The sequence below is a fragment of the Trichomycterus rosablanca genome, chromosome 3 (genome assembly GCF_030014385.1).
Source record: "Trichomycterus rosablanca isolate fTriRos1 chromosome 3, fTriRos1.hap1, whole genome shotgun sequence".
Taxonomy (NCBI): Eukaryota; Metazoa; Chordata; class Actinopteri; order Siluriformes; family Trichomycteridae; genus Trichomycterus; species Trichomycterus rosablanca.
Genome location: NC_085990.1, coordinates 11,881,346 through 11,899,952, shown reverse-complemented (window position 1 = coordinate 11,899,952; position 18,607 = coordinate 11,881,346). Strand labels below are relative to the sequence as shown.

The window sequence follows — 18,607 nt, the reverse complement described above, 5'->3', positions numbered from 1 at the left end:
AATTCAAACCTACAGAGCTGAGATTCATCGATAGGCTTGATATGGCTTGAATGGACACAAATTCCCACAGACTTGTAGGAAGCCTTCTCAGAAGCTGAAAGGATCTCACAGTGGTGACTATCCTATTACCATTTGTTTTTTTAAAATGGGACATCCACCAAGCTCATGGTCAGGTGTCCAAATACTTTTGGCCATTTATTGTATATTAAATAAAAAGAATCAGGGGTTAAATACCTGTTTTGACACACTAAGTACAATTTTTTATGTCACAGATAGTATTGTTTTCAGAATAAACACGTGTATAAGCATGTGCTAGTTTGTATTTAGTGCAAAAACTAAAAAAATCCATTAAAGTCTAAAAGTTCACATACTGCGCTACTCTGAAACACCCAAACTGTATAAATAAGAGTAAATAATAATATTTATTTAACTTCATGACGTGACAGAGAATAAAGAACGATTTAAATATCTGCCTGCAGTTTGAAACCGTAAAACAATAAAACACAAGTGTAAAAATTAAACGCTGATAAATGTAAACAAGTCATAGAAGCCAACAAACACAACACATCATTACACATCACTCATTCATCTGCATCTACTTCATTTGACTGTGGTGGGTCCAAAGCATATTTCATAATCAGTGGGCACACCACAGGAATACACCCTGGGCAGACATTAGACTTTAACCCTTTCATTTACACATGTACTTATTCACTTAGTCACACAGTTCCATTCACTCACCCACTTACATGTCCACTCTATTATTCATTCACCAGTTTGCTCACTCGCTACTCACCCCTTTACCCACACATCCACTCAGTTACCCATTCACTCACCCACTTACACGTTCTTTTATTCGCTCACTCACTCACCTGCTCGCTCACTTGCTACTCACCCCTTTACAAACACATCCACTCAGTTACCCATTCAACCAAACATCCATCCATTTAGTCATACATTCACTCACTCAAACATCCAACTATCCACTCACTTAATTAAATAACCACCCATCTAATCACTCACTCACTCACTTAAATATTCACCCACTCACTCACTCACACCCATCCACTCACTCTAGAGTAACCAATCAACCTTGTTCTGTTTTTATGAGGTGAAAGAAAATTGGATACCCAGAGGAACGTGAAGAATGTGCCACACTCCACACGAAAACAGAACGCACACTACCTGTTGCACCACTGTGTCACCCACATAGTTATACATGATTTATAACTACTAATTCAACATGAACATTGTGCAAAATTCTTCATATAACATGTTCAGGTAAACAGCTCTCCAACGTTCTCAGTTTAACATGAAAGCTGTCTTAGTGCTAACTACAGCATCACCTAGCGGCTGAAAAGTGAACAGCAGAAACAGGAACATGTCTGTTCTATGACGTGTATGAACTGCTGAAGCACTGGTTCCTGGAGAATGATGTCTCTACCGAAGCATTTATTACCAAGCTAAATGTTGTTGAATGGCTAAGACAGTGTTTTCTGTTTATAACCCGTCGTAACCTGAGTGTACAAAAGGTGCAGAGAGTTTTTGGGGTCAGAGCACGATGCGAGTGCATGGGTGTTTGAGGCAGACTGGGAGAATACCCCGGTTAATCTGATGAAACTCCACCAGCTGAAGGAGGTCGATGAATAGTGTGACTCCATCATCCATCGTGTAGTACTGCCGGCCATCCTCCTCGCACTGCACACACACAGATGCAATCAAAAGTTTACAGACACTTAGAGGGAATTTATATGTTTTACAAACTAATACCTAGTACACAGAACAGTGGTTTTCCTAAAAAAAAAAAAGGTCAGGAAAAACTCAAACTGTCACTTACAGGAATAAGCAGGTAATGTTTGGTCTTTCGTTGATGGCACAGTGACAACACAAAACACTGAGGGTGCAGCTGACTGTCCCGAATTAAAAACATTCTGAAAAAAGAACACAAAACTGCAATTATTAAAAATGATTAGCATGTACGAAAGTATGCAGAATGTAAACTGCTGCTGTAGAATAGACATTTCAAAATATTTTAAAATGCTGTGAGAGTTGAATATTAAAGTATTTTATTTAATACTATTACAAACAAAAATCTACAGTCATGTGAAAAAGTTAGGACACCCCATGCAAACCTTTGTCTTTTTGAATATATTTAAACATATGGACATTTGAGTTGAATTATTTGGGCACAGTAACAAAAGACCTGTTTGGCACAAACCAAACACAGCATTTGAGCACAAGAACCTCATACCAACTGTGAAGCATGGCAGTGGAAATGCCATGGTTTGTGGCTGCTTTGCAGCAGCAGGGCCTGGCAAGCTCTCCATTATAGAATCCACGATGAATTCTTCACTGTATCAGAGGGTGCTTGAGGAAGTGCATAAGACCATATGTCCAAAAACTGAAGCTGAAGTGGAGGTGGACCATGCAACATGACAACGACCCAAAACATATCAGTAAATCCACCAAGGAATGGCTTAAAGAAAGAAATGGAGAGTTCTATCTATCTATCTATCTATCTATCTATCTATCTATCTATCTATCTATCTATCTATCTATCTATCTATCCATCTATCCATCTATCCATCCATCCATCCATCCATCCATCCATCCATCCATCCATCTATCTATCTATCTATCTGACAGGTAAATGTTCACAATATCATCATTTTTAAGTCAATCCTTACCCATCCACCTGACCCTGCTCCTCCAACAGTTTCTGGGCTTCTGTTCGGGACACACCACCATGGAACCAGGGTTGAGCCTGGTGCACAGCTGTGCATGCACACACACAAAACATCAATGCATGTTATTGTCTCACAGTTAAAAATAGGTCAATTTACAACAGCACAAAAGCTGAGAGATCATGTGAACACAAGTGATGTGTGTTTTTCATTGTTTATAATTGTTCAAATACACAGAACTGTGTCCACACACACATGTAGTTATAATAATGTATTGTTGTCTTTTTGGCTTTCTTTTAGTGCAGTTGCATGAAGGGTAATGAGACTTACCGGTAGGTCGTGACCCCTGGCTGCTGTTCTGTAAACTGTATCTCAGTGCTTCTCTCTTCTGTAAAACGCATGTGTAAGGGTAAACTATGGTCAGTGGATTTCTACAGCCAACATTTTGCTGTACAAATACTGATGACCATATGACAACTAAATGCAGTAAATGTTCGAATTTTAGCGCTTGCCAAATACCACAATTAATACCACAAGCTTTTTATAAACATACTCCATATACAGTACTTTTGGTGAAATTACATTCTTTCTTTTATCTGGCAACCCTGTTTATAAAAGCTTCCAAGATAAAATGGAAGCTTAAGGAATATGCTAATGTTGCTAGTTAAAAAAAAAAAAAAACTATACATCTAGCCATTGGTGTGTAGACTTGAAGTGAATGCATATTAAAATTCTACACTAAAAATGTTGAATACTTGTTTCCCCCTTCACATCATTGGTCAATATATTAGCTAGTAAGCAAACACTGTAGAAAGAATGTATTGGTTACTAGGTTGCTATGGTAAATTTGCCAATTTCCCATAATTTTGTTTTTCAGCCAAGCCCCAAACCCCCAACCCCCCTTGGATGTGACCCCCTTTATAAGCTTCTGCTATATAAATCATTGTAAATGTAATTCAATTTAACTCCAATACAAGTGTATATATTACACACACATACTTACCCTCCAGTTATAACCCTCCTCTTGCTCTGCATTCTGAGCCTCTCTGGGGTTTAGGATCACCCGGCCACCACTTTTACCTGAGAAGTCCATCGCTACCATTGACTCATCACCGTCCACCCGCTGTGAATAGCAAACCCAGTGACAGAATCAAAGTCAGGTGAATGGTAAAGGGATAGGACCGATACATGTAATACCAGATTGGGTACATTTAAGTGTACGTTCAGTAACAAAGAGGTGGACTACAAACATTGTTCTGAAATGTACCCTCTTAAAATGACTCAACATATCTTAGACCAGAAATAGCTTTACTACTATAGCAGTAACACTAAAACAAACTTCTGCCCAAACAAAATCATAAATTACAGTAGAACGCAACATTGTATACTGCTACTATTTTTACTAGTGTTTGGTAAAGCATCAAGGCATCAAATTTATGTAATTTTTTTCCTGCCATTTCATTCTGTGCTGGAATTAAATTTCTACCCAATATGCCATCATAAAGTGAGAAAAAGTGAGCTGCACCATAAGCTGGCAATTTTTTTTGTTTATATCATATCCATCAGGTTTCCAGATTCTGATTGCTTAAGCAAAAAAAAAAAAAAAAAAAAAAAAAAAAAAAAAAAAAAAAAGAAACATCTCTGTCATTAAAAAGGATATTTAAATCTCTTTTTACCTATCTGCATTTTATATTTATAGGCTGGGTGGCCCCATTTTTTATTTATAGGCCGCCCGAAATGGCAGGAAAAAAATAACACAAATTTGATGCCTTGATGCTTTGATGCCTATATATAAATCGATCCCCAGGTGGGGTGGGCCGGGTCCTTTCTGTGTGGAGTTTGCATGTTCTCCATGTGTCTGCATGGGTTTACTCCGGGTGCTCCGGTTTCCTCCCACAGTCCAAAGACATGCAAGTGAGGTGAATTGGAGAAATTATCCATGACTGTGTTTGATATAACCTTGTGTGAACTGATGAACCTTGTGTAATGAGTAACTACCGTTTCTATCATGAATGTAACCAAAGTGTAAAACATAATGTTAAAATCCTAATAAACAAACAAACAATATTTATAGGCCAATCACTGGATTTTTAACCTGGTAAAAGGTTTATAAATGACTGCTGTCTGCAACATAGTCCATGTTGCAATATAAAATAATAAATCTGCATATATAATTAATACATTAATAATGCTTAAAATCAGTTCCTAGCTGTGGCTGTGTATGAACTCAGGAAAGTGGCAACATTCACATGGCAGATCTACATCTTTTGATCCTGTGCACTCTGGATTGCCAGGTACACTATCAGTAAACTAACAAACTTAATGCATCCAGACTCAAGAATCCATGTCAGAGTTATTAACCAGAAAGTCTGTTTCAGATGGAATGTGACTTTTTTATTGCAGTATTTTATATATATGTATATATGTAAATGTGCAAAATCGCAAATCATGTCCACTGCATTTTATTATGAATGGATCTGTAGTAAAATGATACATGTGTATGTATGTGTGTGTATGTACCTTTCGTGGTGGGATCTGTAGGTTGGGATTAGCCTGTGCCAACAGGTAATTACACTGAAGCTGCTTTCCATACTGCAACACATGCATACATTGCACAAAATAAAAAAAACATATAGTATCACTGTACAGGTCATTTAAACATACAATATAAAAAGCATTTCCTCTGGATACAAGCAGATAATACAAAATAATATACATATAAAGTGGCTTAAAAAAGGAATTAAGATAGAATTATTATTTATTTTTTATGCATTTTCTCCCCTTTTTCAAGGTTGGCGGCAGTGTCGAGAGAGATAAGCTTCAATAAGTTTTAACTTTTTCAGCATTTTTTGAGTCTGCCAACATGTGTGTACCTTAAACAGTCTGAAGGCCGTAACCCAGCAGGTTTTATATTGCTCATTCTCTGCACACAACAGCTTCAGTTCCTGAGACTCGAACCTGCCTCTACAAGTCTTAAACATACAAGACATAACACTTATGAATTTAACAAGAATTTCACACCTAACTGACATGTTATCTAGAGATTTTTGAGGATAGCTTAGATTCATAATTATAACAGGTGGACATTGTTTGCACAGTGCATAAGTAGTTGCTTGGCTTTGTTCAAAACATTTTTTTTTTTAGTAGTGAACTGGTTACAGACAATATTTATTACGGAACGCGATCCATTTCAACCACTGTCTTTCTAAGAGTCCTGCCTTTAAGAGATTGAAATGTAAAATTCTATTTAATTTTGGTCTCCCTCTAGTAGAAACTGCTCTTATAAACCTTTATGCCAAAATTCAACACATGCTTCTCCAGAATTTTTATCTTGTGGCTTATTGTAGCTGGGCTGTAGCTGGTTTTAAATTTGGTGCTTTGTAAATATTCCCCCTCTATTATTTACCTTTATGCAGAAAGTGTACACTTTGGGAGAGCTGTAAAGTTTCCGGCTGTTGCTAACTGTGTACAAACTGATATCCTCTAGATCAGCTACACACTGAAGGTGTCGAGGTTCCTACAAAAAAAAATAATAATGAAAAAAGTTATTTAATAAACACACTTCATCCTGATACTTTGATATTATTTAATAATCTTGTATTTCTTGCTTTATAAAATAGTGTAGGTGTGTTTCAGACCTTAGATGAGGCCTTGGTGGAACAGTAGAATCCTGAACGTCGTAGAATGAAAAAAAGTTTCTTCCAGGACTTCTTTCCTGCTTCCCGTACATGCAGATATCCCTGAATTTCTGGACATGATCCACACTTCAGCATACTCTACACATGATGAGAGAAATACAAATCAAATTTTATATAAACCATTAACTAATCTACAGGTTCTGTATGTAAGTACTTTTTTTTTTTAAATACTCACCTGGACTAGCAGTGATGGGGTCATTCCTGACTTTACATCAGTGCTGTCAGAGATCATGCTCTCTGGGAAAAATTGCTGTGCAATTAAGAAAAAAAATGGTCAAACTAGGTATTTTACAGGCCCTGGTAGTCCAATGCTTTTTATAAATCAAGCCTTAACCCAATCAAATCCTTTATAAAAGTTCAGGAAACATTATAACTTGTAGTAGATAGTGTGTGTGTGGAGGGGGTGCACTAAATTAGGAAAATTTTTACATAGAGTTGATGTAATTGTTTTTTTAATGATAGCAGCAACTGCTTTTCTGTAACTAAATGGGAACACAAACGTCTTTGTCCAAAAAAAATTACATGTAAAGACTCAACTTGTGTACAGCAAGGCTTATAAAGACATGAAGAAAAGAAACTCCAGTGGCTTGCACAGAGCCCTGACTGTAGTCCCACTGAACAGCTTTGAAATGAACTGGAGCATCAATTCAGGCTTTCTTGACCATCATCAGTGGCCAGCCATACAAATGCACTTGACTGAATAGGCACAGATTCCTATAGACAAGTCTTGTAAGAAGACTTGACAGAAGAGTGGCTGTTGTTATAGCTAAATAGATCACTTCGAGGTCACTATTTTAAATATCAATTGTTTTTGTAAATGAGATGTCCAACAAGTTCGTGTTCAAGTGTCCAAATACTTAAACACAAAGTGAATTAAGAAAAAAATGCATTCTAAAAATTGTCACAGCAAAAGACAAGGTGCAAAAATCTTCAACTGTTGGTTGATGCATGTGTTTTTGTTTGGTCTGTAATGCTAATGCCATTAAAGGTCAATTGAAACAGTTTAGAAGACATAAAATCTGCTAATTAATTATGACATCAAGCTAAATAATTTGTACCGCTGGCTTTTTGAAGAATTCATATTTGGCGTAGTTTTTACGGAAGACCAGTTTGGTGTCACCATCTTGTGGCCAGGAGGACTGCACCTGTGACACCACTTCATGATCCTCCAAGCAGCGCTCTGAAACAACACAACCAAAATTACAAGTTCTTCATTTACAACATTAACCAAAAATCTTTATTAAAAGAGCTAAACAATGTATTTCCACCAGCAACAGTGAAGAGACAGGGTTGCAGCAATTCCCTCATATATATACACCGATAAGGCATAACATTATGACCACCTTCCTAATTTTGTGTTGGTTCCCCTTTTGCTGCCCCATACGCAACAAATTGTGATGCACTGTGTATTCTGACACCTTTCTATCAGAACCAGCATTAACTTCTTTAGCAGTTTGAGCTGCAGTAGCTCGTCCGTTGGATCAGACCACACAGGCCAGCCTTTGCTCCCCACGTGCATCAATGAGCCTTGGCTGCTCATGACCCTGTCGCTGGTTTACCACTGTTCCTTCCTTGGACCACTTTTGATAGATGATGACCACTGCAGACCGGGAACACCCCACAAGAGCTGCAGTTTTGGAGATGCTCTGACCAGGTTGTCTAGCCATCACAATTTGGCCCTTGTCAAACTCGCTCAAATCCTTAAGCTTGATCATTTTTCCTGCTTCTAACGTCTAACGTCAACTTTGAGGATAAAATGTTCACTTGCTGCCTAAATATCCCACCCACTAACAGGTGCCGTGATGAAGAGATAATCAGTGTTATTTACTTCACCTGTCAGTGGTCATAATTTAATGCCTTGTCGGTGTATATCTATTTGCAAAACTCTGATACATTTATTTATAAAATGCATGAACACTTTTCAATATTCTGTGGATCTGCATAAAACTGGTAAATAGATATTAGTTCATTTATTATTACTACTTCCAATGAATATAATACTAATTTTACATGAGTTCACAATCATCTGTATTTATCACAGAATTAAAGTAAAAATACTGCAGAAGGGGGTTTGGGAGACCATTGAGAAGGGCGTGCGGAATTCTTACCTAGCCCTAATGATGGGTGCTGCTCGATCAGCGCCCAGTTCTCCTCATCCATGCTGTGGGTCGACTCCACCAAAATATGACACACATCACGTGCTGTTGCCCCAGATGACACCAGAACAGAACGGCTGTGTGTTCCCTCACCAAACACTCTCACCACCTACAACATGAAGAGTGTAAACACATTCTTTTAAAACAGACATGACTCATGGAACACTCATGGAAATTCATCGTTTCTGTTTTTCACTTGTCACCTTATGCCACAAAAATGTTTTTGTTTCCTGCTTTTGTGTAAGACGATGTACAAGTGACAATCGCACAATAGATGAATGAGTGGAGTGCGGGGGTGCGAGTTAGAGAAGTCTTTGTTTACCAGATGATTCAATTACTGTTACAGTGCATACAGTTTCCAGAGAAACAAAGTCCGAGTTCCTTATAAACTGTGTAAACAAAATATTCCTCTGAAGCTGTAGGAGATAAAATCCAAAACCTGATTTAGCTTATGTTTCTGGGAGGATTCATAATAAAATAGCTTGTTTCTTCCCTTCTTCCCATTCTCTCCCTTTTCCTTCTGTTAATTGCAGGTTTTATGTAGGCAACCTATAATTTATTTAGTGCTTTATAAATGTTTCCAAGTACATAATCATGTAGCTCTGTATGTTGTGTTGCATTACTAAGGTTTTATTTACTTGAGAGAGAGAGAAAGAAAGAAAGAAAAAAGAAAGAAAGAAAGAGAATAAACCAGATGAACCAGTACTTCTGAAATGTAAAGCAAACACGGTTGACTTGGGGTCACAAAGAACTCAAGACAATCAGACAAAACCACTTGCTTATCACAATGAGTAACACTACACAGCACAGCACAGCCAAATCACACGTAGCAGAATTACAGATACACAAATATCCAATAAACTAATAAAATGATTCACATAACAGTAAAAACTGGTATACTTTGTGATTAAATCCATGTAAAATTAAACATATTACTTTCAAAACATTTCCTTTCATTATCTATCAACGTATTATTTTGAACTTGGTCACTATTTGAGATTTAGAATATGGATTATTAACTATTTCTGGTTACTCTTGTTTCTTTTTTCCTTGGGTGTCAGTCACTTTAAATAGATCTAACAATTATGTATTAAGCCCATAAAAATAGACTTGTGTATACTAGCTTTTATTTTAAAAAGCTTAATAATGAATACGTATACCTAAAGATGTTTATAGTTTCAGTTAGTCTTATACAAAAGTTTGTTCAAATTCTGAATTTAGCCCCGATGTGCTGAAGTTATAGAGCATTCAATGTAAGTTTTATGTTTTTTATATGTTAAATTTAGCTGCACATTTCTGCATATTCCAGTGCATGTTTAGGTATGTGCATTAATATTATACTGTAATTAAATCAAACTTTATTTTGTTTTGTCTTTTAGAGGAAATAAAGTGCTTTGGGTTCGATTCCTTGGCTGGGCAGGAGTTTGCATGTTCTCTTCTGGTTTCCTGCCACAAGTCCAAAGACATGCAGTCAGGTTAATTAAAGCTACTTGCCATACGTGTGTGTGTGTGCATGTGAATGTGTGTGTGTCTGTGTGTTTGCCCTGTGATGGACTGGTGACCTGTCCGAAGTGTTTCCTGCCTTTTGCCAAAGTAATCAGACCCACTGGGACGCTGACCAAAATAAAGCAGTGATAAAACAAAGATTGACAGGATGTGTTATTGTTAGTTTCTAAAATTGTCAAAAAAGTTTAGGGTTTAATACAGTATTTGGACTTTGTAGTTGTTTATGAAGGTTTATGTTGTGGCTCTTAATATTGTGATTTTTGGCTTGAAATGTAAAAAACGAAACTTAAAAACTGTTTACTATTAATAACACAATCTACTGTATTTTAAAAGTATAAAGTTAGTTATTTTTACTTAGCATTGGGGGCTTAATACATGAGCAGATACTTAGACAGTGTTGCATTAATGACTTTGGGTGAGTCTATTGTAATATTAAGATGGTATGTCTAGCTAGGTGTGTTTTCTTATGTGTGCCCCAAGCAAAGTGTTGCGTATACAGTTTTGCCCCAAGGATTTCCTGGCACCGACTCTTGTTTGAATTATTGCCACATATTGCTGCCAATTACACTTACTAATGGGCCTGCACAAACAATCTGGCTTCAGTTCTTAAAGAAATTGTTTTACAATAATGAACACCGATAGGAGGTCACCGTAGTACATGACGAAAGCAAGCAGGATTTACTAAAAAAAATAAAGGAAAAGGGTACTAGTTACCGGTTGTGAGGTTAACTGTATAAGAGCCACATGGGTACGACTCTTAACCCTGAACTTCTGTGCTATATTATTAGATGGCAATAAAAATGTAAAGTTTGATTTATTTTATTGAATATTTATTGTACTGAATTTAACTAAAACCAGACCTGACCTCACATTGTTTCCTCCTTCGTTTATAGCCTTACAATACATTTTAGATAGATAGATAGATAGATAGATAGATAGATAGATAGATAGATAGATAGATAGATAGATAGATAGATAGATAGATAGATAGATAGATAGCCACACTTACATGGGTGTCTTCATCAGTGGGTGTTGTTACCAGTGAACCAATCCGAACTGGTGAGTGGGATGGGCTACATAGTTCTGGGAAGGGATTGGGTATGGAAGGCATTGACAAAGGTCTGGACTGTACTCTGGAGCTGCAAAACACAGATTTTTCAATATATACAATTGTATTCATATATTTTCTAATTGGTTTGAAATAAATATAATAAGATGTTTGTCTTATAACACTCTGAAGTACAAATGGTGCTGTATTTTTGACAGAAAACCTACCTAATACCTAATACCTGCTCTGTGGTGGCCCTGTGGGGGTCCTGACCATTAAAGAAGAGGGTGAAAGCAGGCTAAAAAGGTATGTAGAGAAATAGATGGACTACAGTAAGTAATTGTAGAACTACAAAGTGCTTTTTTATGGTAAGTGGAGCTGATAAAATGGACAGTGAGTGTAGAAACAAGGAGGTGGTTTTAATGTTATTGCTGATCAGTATATACATACAGTATAGTTAGACTCTAACCAGAAAGGTCTCTGGTTCAAGACCCACTGCCATTGGGTCTTTAACCTTCTATTGCTTAGATTGATAATGTTAATGTAAAAAAACCTGAATAGTAACCTGTACACTGCAACAGCAAGAACGTCTGACACTTCGAATGAACTGTTTGTACTGTGGATAAATAAAGAATAATATACATGTATGAGAGAATTTTCACCTGTAGTTCCTGATGGTGAGTGGTTGTGATCGCAGTGTTGAGGGACCGATAGAGATAAAGGAACTCTTCATCGGAGACCTTTCCTCTTTAAGCATGTTCTCATTCACTGTTCTGTTAAAGACCTCCGACCAACGACGACCCACCTGCATTGCTATAAATACATACAATACACACACACACACACACACAGAGTATTTTATTTTATTCATGTAAAAAACAGACAGAGAAAAAAGGGAAAAATCTAAAGAAGAACAAAAACATTAAGGAGGGGGTCGGAAATAAAATAAAAAAAAAATGCAAATAGTTAAAATAAAACTTAAGCAAAATAAATAAACAGCTAAACTAACGAAAAGAAAAAATAAGTGGCATGGTGGCACAGATGATAAACTGGAAATCATTAGCTGCGTCCGAAATCGCACATTTCCATACTCAATAGTACATGAAAGCGGGAGAGCAGTTAGTATGTCCGAATACATAGTATACATAAAAAGGTACGCGAGAAGTACCCGGATGACAAATTTCTTGGGCAGCCATGTTTGAGTATGCAAACGATGCACACTTTCGGTCCGCTAATGTATCCCATAATTCAACTGCAGCTGTGTAGGCGTTTGAAGCAGAATAAGAAACAAGAAAGATGGCGGAAAAAGGAGAGTCCTCTGTTTACAAGTGTAAGTAAGATAAATAAAATAAAAATGTTATTATTGCAAAATGACGATAAATATCCAAAATTTTGGCGAGTGGGGCTTGTAATGTGCACATGGTCTGTAACTATGGTGATATTATGTCATCACATCCTCACGTCATCACTTGACGTTGGTAAGATGGCGGACATGGTACGTAGGGTGTTGTGTGCATACTGCATACTTCTGTACTGAAAGCACGTACTTCTTTACCGGCCGAGCGGTGCGTACTTCCTTCAATCTAGTACGTGCTCTGTAAGTATGCGATTTCGAATGCAGCTATTCAGTCCCAGTCTGTCGACCTTTGCACTTTTAAGGTGGATAAATCAAATATGTGTTTATTCTCAAAGACCCAACAAAGGCTAAAGGTAGTTTAAAATAGATTTATGAGACATCACAAGAGATCTCCTGTATCCCAACAGCCTATTGATTTCTCAATAAAATGCAATAAGACCCTGAGGCACTCAACCTATGGTTGAGAACCACTGGTTTTTAGGACAGAGGTCCTCATTCTGTAGCTTATGAGCCACTTGTGCTCTGAATACCAGAACTTAAACCCTATCAGAATTCATTATTACATGTGTGCAGCCCAAGAGACCAGCATTAGCTAACTGTTGCGGCTTAGCTCTCAAAAAGGTTATGATCCACTGCAACAAGTGATCTAACAGGAAAAATGTTTATTTTGCAATTATATGTAATAATAGTTCCTCGTTGTTTCTACTTTAGCTCCCTTGAACTTAATCAAGAGATAAAAAGCTTCCAAATATAGCACATCAGCCTGGAGCTAAAATCACAACAAGAGTCACACCTTAGTACAGGATTAATCTTGTAAAGGTTTTGAAAAAACACACAGCCGACCAGACAGTCCGATCAGGCCTGGCAGGTGTGTAATGCACCAGGAAATGAGCACAAACACACAGGTTGGCGCAGAGACAGTGGGAGTTTATAACAGAAGTCAGGGTTTACGAAGGGTACAAAGGAATGCTGAGGTTGTTTTTCAGATGTGTGTTTGCTGTCAACCCGTTGGAGGGAAATATTTGCAAAGCAAAAAGAGATGATGTCATTCTCCCACTACTGATACTGACACACCTTAAAGAACCCATAATAAAGAGCACTTTTGGTTGGGAAACCACACACACACACAATCTGTTTCAAATGTATGTGGACACCTGACCATGAGCTTGCTGGACATCCCATTCCAAAACCATGGGCATTGACATAGAGTTGCACGCCTTGTGATGAAGTCTTCAGTAAAGGTTTTCCACAATATTTCGCAGTGTCTGTGAAAATGTGTGCCTATTCAGTCAAGAAACTATTTGTGAGGTCAGGCAATAATGCTGAAACAGAAAGCTTGGCTCACAATCAATGTCCCAGTTCATCCCAAAGGTTTTCAGTGGGGAGCTTCTAAGCTTTCAGGTAGCATCTGTTCTTCTACCTACACCGATCAACAATAACATTAAAACCACCTCCTTGTTTCTCCACTCACTGTCCATTTTATCAGCTCCACTTACCATATAAAAGTACTGACTGTAGTCCATCTGTTTCTCTATAACTTTTTTGGCCTGCTTTCACCCTGTTCTTCAATGGTCAGGACCCCCACAGAGCAGGTATTATTTAGATGGTAGATCATTCTCAGCACTGCAGTGACACTGACATGGTGGTGGTGTGTTAGTGTGTGCTGTGCTGGTATGAGAGGATCAGACACAGCAGCGCTGCTGGAGTTTTTAAATACCGTGTTCACTCACTGTCCACTCTATTAGACACTCCTAACTAGTTGGTTCACTCTGTAGATGTAAAGTCAGAGACGATCGCTCATCTATTGCTGCTGTTTGAGTTGGTCATCTTCTAGACCTTCATCAGTGGTCACAAGACGCTGCCCATGGGGCACTGTTGGCTGGATATTTTTGGTTGGTGGACTATTCTCAGTCCAGCAGTGACAGTGAGGTGTTTAAAAACTCCATCAGCATGGCTGTGTCTTATCCACTGATACCAGTACAACATACACTAACACACCACCACCATGTCAGTGTCACTGCAGTGCTGAGAATGATCCACCATCTAAATAATACCTGCTCTGTAGTGGTCTTGTGGGGGTCCTGATCATTGAAGACCAGCATCAAAAGGGGGCTAACAAAGTATGCAGAAAAACAGATGGACTACAGGCAGTAATGGTAGAACTACAACGTGCTTCTATATGATAAGTGGAGCTGATAAAATGGACAGTGAGTGTAGAAACTAGGAGGTGGACATAATGTTATGGCTGATCGGAAACTGGGTTTCAGCAGATGTGTTCTCAGCTGGTTGTCTATCTGTACTACAGTATAAAGATGTGAAATGTGCAAAGTACAAAGTAATTCCTTACTCACTCTAGATTAAAAAAAAAATGTTGCTATCCAACAGGCATGTTACCCTTGGAAGATGAATCAGCAAGGGGCAATTACTTATCCACAGCACTTTATATAGCTATATTTTAATGCAGTTATGGAGTTTATTCTGGTTTGAGATCAAGTCTGGCCTTGTAAGACTACACGTGGAACAGAAAACATTATATAGCATTACTGTTGGACTAGATAAAGCTTAAAAATGTTAGCATTATGAAATATCATGTAGATCAGTAGTGAAATTAGCAATCCAATGATTCACTCTTGGAAAACATTAACCATTGCAACAAATGTGGCTATATCCCTTTGGAAAGTGATTCAAAGTTATTCTTGATGATTATTCTTGGAGACAGTGGTAGACTCTGATGGTAACAAGCTGTGGTTTAATGGCGATTCAGTGGAACAGTGTATTTATAATGGTAATGATCGTCAAAATGTATTCAAGAAACAAGCTGAGAGGCTTGTATGGGACTGTACACGGTCAGTTTACTAAAAGGTAGCACACAAAGGGGTAAAAAAAGAGCATGGACAAGTCTTTGTGGCTTATTAACTTAATCTTATCGTGAAAATATTAAAAGAAAAGAAAAAAAATTTCAAAGTCATCCACTGCTTTATCCTAGTCAGGGTCACGGTGGGTCCTGTTCCATTCGTAAACACTGGGGGCCAGGCAGGAACACTTTCTGGACAGGGCACCAATCCATCCCAGTGCCTCGATCATTCCACCTTTTCTTCAGGCAAAACCAATCAAGTCTGTGTAGACACCTGGGTGGCTGATAAAACCGCTGAGATCTGAACCCTGTTCTCAGCAATGGTGGGTGAGCATACTAGACTGCTGCTCCACTCAAGCTTCTATTATTATTATAAACAATTTTTTATCACATTGTGCAACAAAAAGACTAATGGCTGTAATTAGAACGGTAACTATTGTGGAACTGTATCTGATCAATAATCATCAAGCAAATTACTCTTTGAAAATGTCTTGCTATGAATTGGTTTGAATTTTCTCTAGGTCAGGGTTCAGCTCCATATAGAAACCACAAGCGCAAGGCAGAAACACACCCTGGACAAGAAGACAACCTATTGTAGCGCAAGACACATTCACACGTTTACTCATTGCTCACACCTAGAGACAAACAAGAGCATGTTTTTGTGAGGTGGAAAAACAATCAACAATCCAATAAAGGTGCTGTGAGGCACCATGTCACTACGTCTTAAAGAAGAGCTGTTTATTAGTATTTTTAACTCAAATATATAAAGCTCGTTGTCTTGGGTACCTGTACCCCCCAGGGTCAGTCAAAATAAAAACAAGATGGGAGGTTACCAATTACACAGGTACCACCCAAGAAAAATCATGCTAAATTAGAAAATAGGCATCCAGAAAATGAGCAAGGATGGGTCAAAGCTCACCACTATGCCAATCCAACAGTTTAAGAACAACATTCTTTAACATACATTTTTACCCTCAAGTGCATAGACCATCACAGGTTTCAGAATATTGTGTTGCATGAAATGCAGACTGAAAAACACACGTAAACTTCAAAGCCTCAGACGGAACTGCAATAAAAACCAACATCCTTCTGTAATAAATATCACCTCATTGATACTGGAAACAATCCAGTTTAAATAGTGCCTATTTAAATGTAACTACATCTACCACAAACAAAAAAAAAGAAATTTAATTTTGATTTGATTTATAAAACATTCATAAGAGAGGCAACAAGTACCATTAAACTGTTGGAACATGGGTGACTATGTCCACAGTTAAGCAAGTTTCACATCACCATGGGCGTAGAGGCTACAGCAAAAGAAATAAACCCTGCTCCAAAATCAGCACCTCAAAGCTCAACTACACTTTGTTAATACACAAAAGAAAAAGCAGGGGCTATCTTCTTGCACAGCAGCCTGTACACCCACAGGTGTAAAGCTTCCCAGCAGCTTTGCAGAATAGAACAATACAGAATAAAATAGAGCAGAATATATTTATTTGTCATATATACATATACACAAGTACAGTACACATATTACTTTTTCCACATATTCCAGCTTGTATAAAAGCTAGGGTCACAGCACAGGGATAGCCATTGTGCAGCGCCCCTGGAAAAAACAGGTCTATGGGCCTTGCTCAAGGGCCCCACAGTGGCTGAATAGCAGGGATTCAAACCAACAATCTTCCGCGTAATAGCCCAAAGCTCTACCCACTAGGTTTTTGGTGAAAAAGTTGGTTAAAATGCCAAAAAGTTCAGTGACATAATAGTTGCTGTAGTTTAGTTTTAGTTTATTAGGAATTTAACATCTTGTTTTACACACTTTGGTTACATTCATGACAGAAACGGTAGTTACTCGTTACACAAAATTCAAAGCTTTCACCAGTAGGCTACCACTGTCTCTGTAAACACTAAGCTTTAGTTTTACAGTGTATGCTGGTTACATGTTAATGCAGAACTGTCAAGTTTTGCTATATATTATAAAAATGTACTGGTGTTGTTTAATGCCAGATCTTGCCCCCAATAATGTATTGTTTTCCCTTAAACCTGTTAATGGGGAAATGGGGGTGGGGCACTTGGATGTATGACATCAAATGAAACTTTGATGTATGACAACACTAGACAGAATCAGAAGCCAAAACAGAGAGGATGAGAAGGAGCTTTTCCCACAAGCTATTCGAGTCCTCAACGAAAATAGCATTCAGGACGTGTGTGTATATAGACATACTGTATGTATGTGTATATAAGTATATGCATGTATACAGTTTATATACTGTATATAGATTTGTATTTGTGTATAGTAATCACATCTCTATAGCATTATGTTGCACAGTTCCTGCACTTTTACACGTCACTTTAAATTGCCCCCTTTCTTTTAAATTATTTTTTTTCTTTCTAATTTTTCTAAATTTTTACATTTATTTTTATAATGTAAAATGTAAAATTTCTATATTTTTTGTATAAATATATATTTCTATTTTGTGAATTTTGTAATTGCTGTGGCTGAGCAGTCACAAAAGCATTTCACTGCCAGTTGTACTGTGTATGACCATGTATGTGACAATTTTTTACATTTACATTTTCAGCATTTAGCAGACGCTTTTATCCAAAGCGACTTACACAATGAGCTGAAAACGATTAGCAATTGAGGGTTAAGGGCCTTGCTCAGGGACCCAACATTGGCAACTTGGTGGTGGCGGGGCTTGAACTGGCAACTTTCTGTTTACTAGTCCAGTACCTCAACAACTGAGCTATCACTGCACAAATAGACATTGATCAAGTGGCAAACATTACTAAAAGGTCCATAATAAACAGGCAGTTTGGACATTAAAGTTGATTTCTTACTTTGCCTTATTCAGACACTACGATGTCATTGGTCCAGTTTTCGCAAAGCTCTGATAATACACTGCTTTCTCGAAGAGACAAAAATATAATGTGTTTTTATTTGACGTCACATTTTCAAGACACCCCTTGAAAAGAAGACATCACCCTGGCGAGTGTGACCATTATGCGTCACCACTATTGTGGAATAATTGCAGAAAAGTTGCGCATTATTGTTATGTATCTATGCGCGTAAATGTTGCATATAACCCAACCAATTCCTATAATACATCATGTATGTTTGTTAGTGAGGTGCCATGAAGTTTAAAGCAGTAAAACGAGCAATTTAAAACACACTTTAACAGACAGATCTGTTTAAATAATGTACTGACCCACAGCAAATGGAAAATAAGAAACTGTTCTAAAAAAGAAACCTGTAACTTAAGTGATATTTGATAAGAACAGGGACCTACCTGAAGCTCGGTGT

General features: G+C 37.6%; 1 protein-coding gene across 1 annotated transcript; it reads right to left on the bottom strand.

Annotated features, from left to right (window-relative positions):
- Positions 1-449: 449 nt before the first annotated feature.
- grb7 (growth factor receptor bound protein 7) lies at positions 450-11,903 on the bottom strand. The gene is made up of 14 exons (XM_062991843.1): positions 11,755-11,903; positions 11,054-11,183; positions 8,491-8,647; positions 7,441-7,562; positions 6,558-6,632; positions 6,323-6,460; positions 6,091-6,201; positions 5,558-5,656; positions 5,205-5,276; positions 3,688-3,807; positions 3,015-3,072; positions 2,688-2,775; positions 1,838-1,931; positions 450-1,698 (listed from the first exon to the last, which is right to left on the bottom strand). The coding sequence occupies exons 1-14, from the start codon at positions 11,901-11,903 to the stop codon at positions 1,552-1,554; spliced, it is 1,560 nt and encodes a 519-aa protein (XP_062847913.1). The 3' UTR covers positions 450-1,551.
- Positions 11,904-18,607: the final 6,704 nt, after the last annotated feature.

Excerpts from the sequence above, each read along its gene's own strand:
- grb7 (XM_062991843.1), bottom strand. The coding sequence starts at position 11,903 with ATGCAGGTGGGTCGTCGTTGGTCGGAGGTCTTTAACAGAACAGTGAAT. Across the intron at positions 3,808-5,204 it reads TACAGATCCCACCACGAAAG|CGGGTGGACGGTGATGAGTC; the intron begins GTACATACACAC and ends TGCTATTCACAG. Across the intron at positions 1,932-2,687 it reads GAGCAGGGTCAGGTGGATGG|AATGTTTTTAATTCGGGACA; the intron begins GTAAGGATTGAC and ends TTCTTTTTTCAG.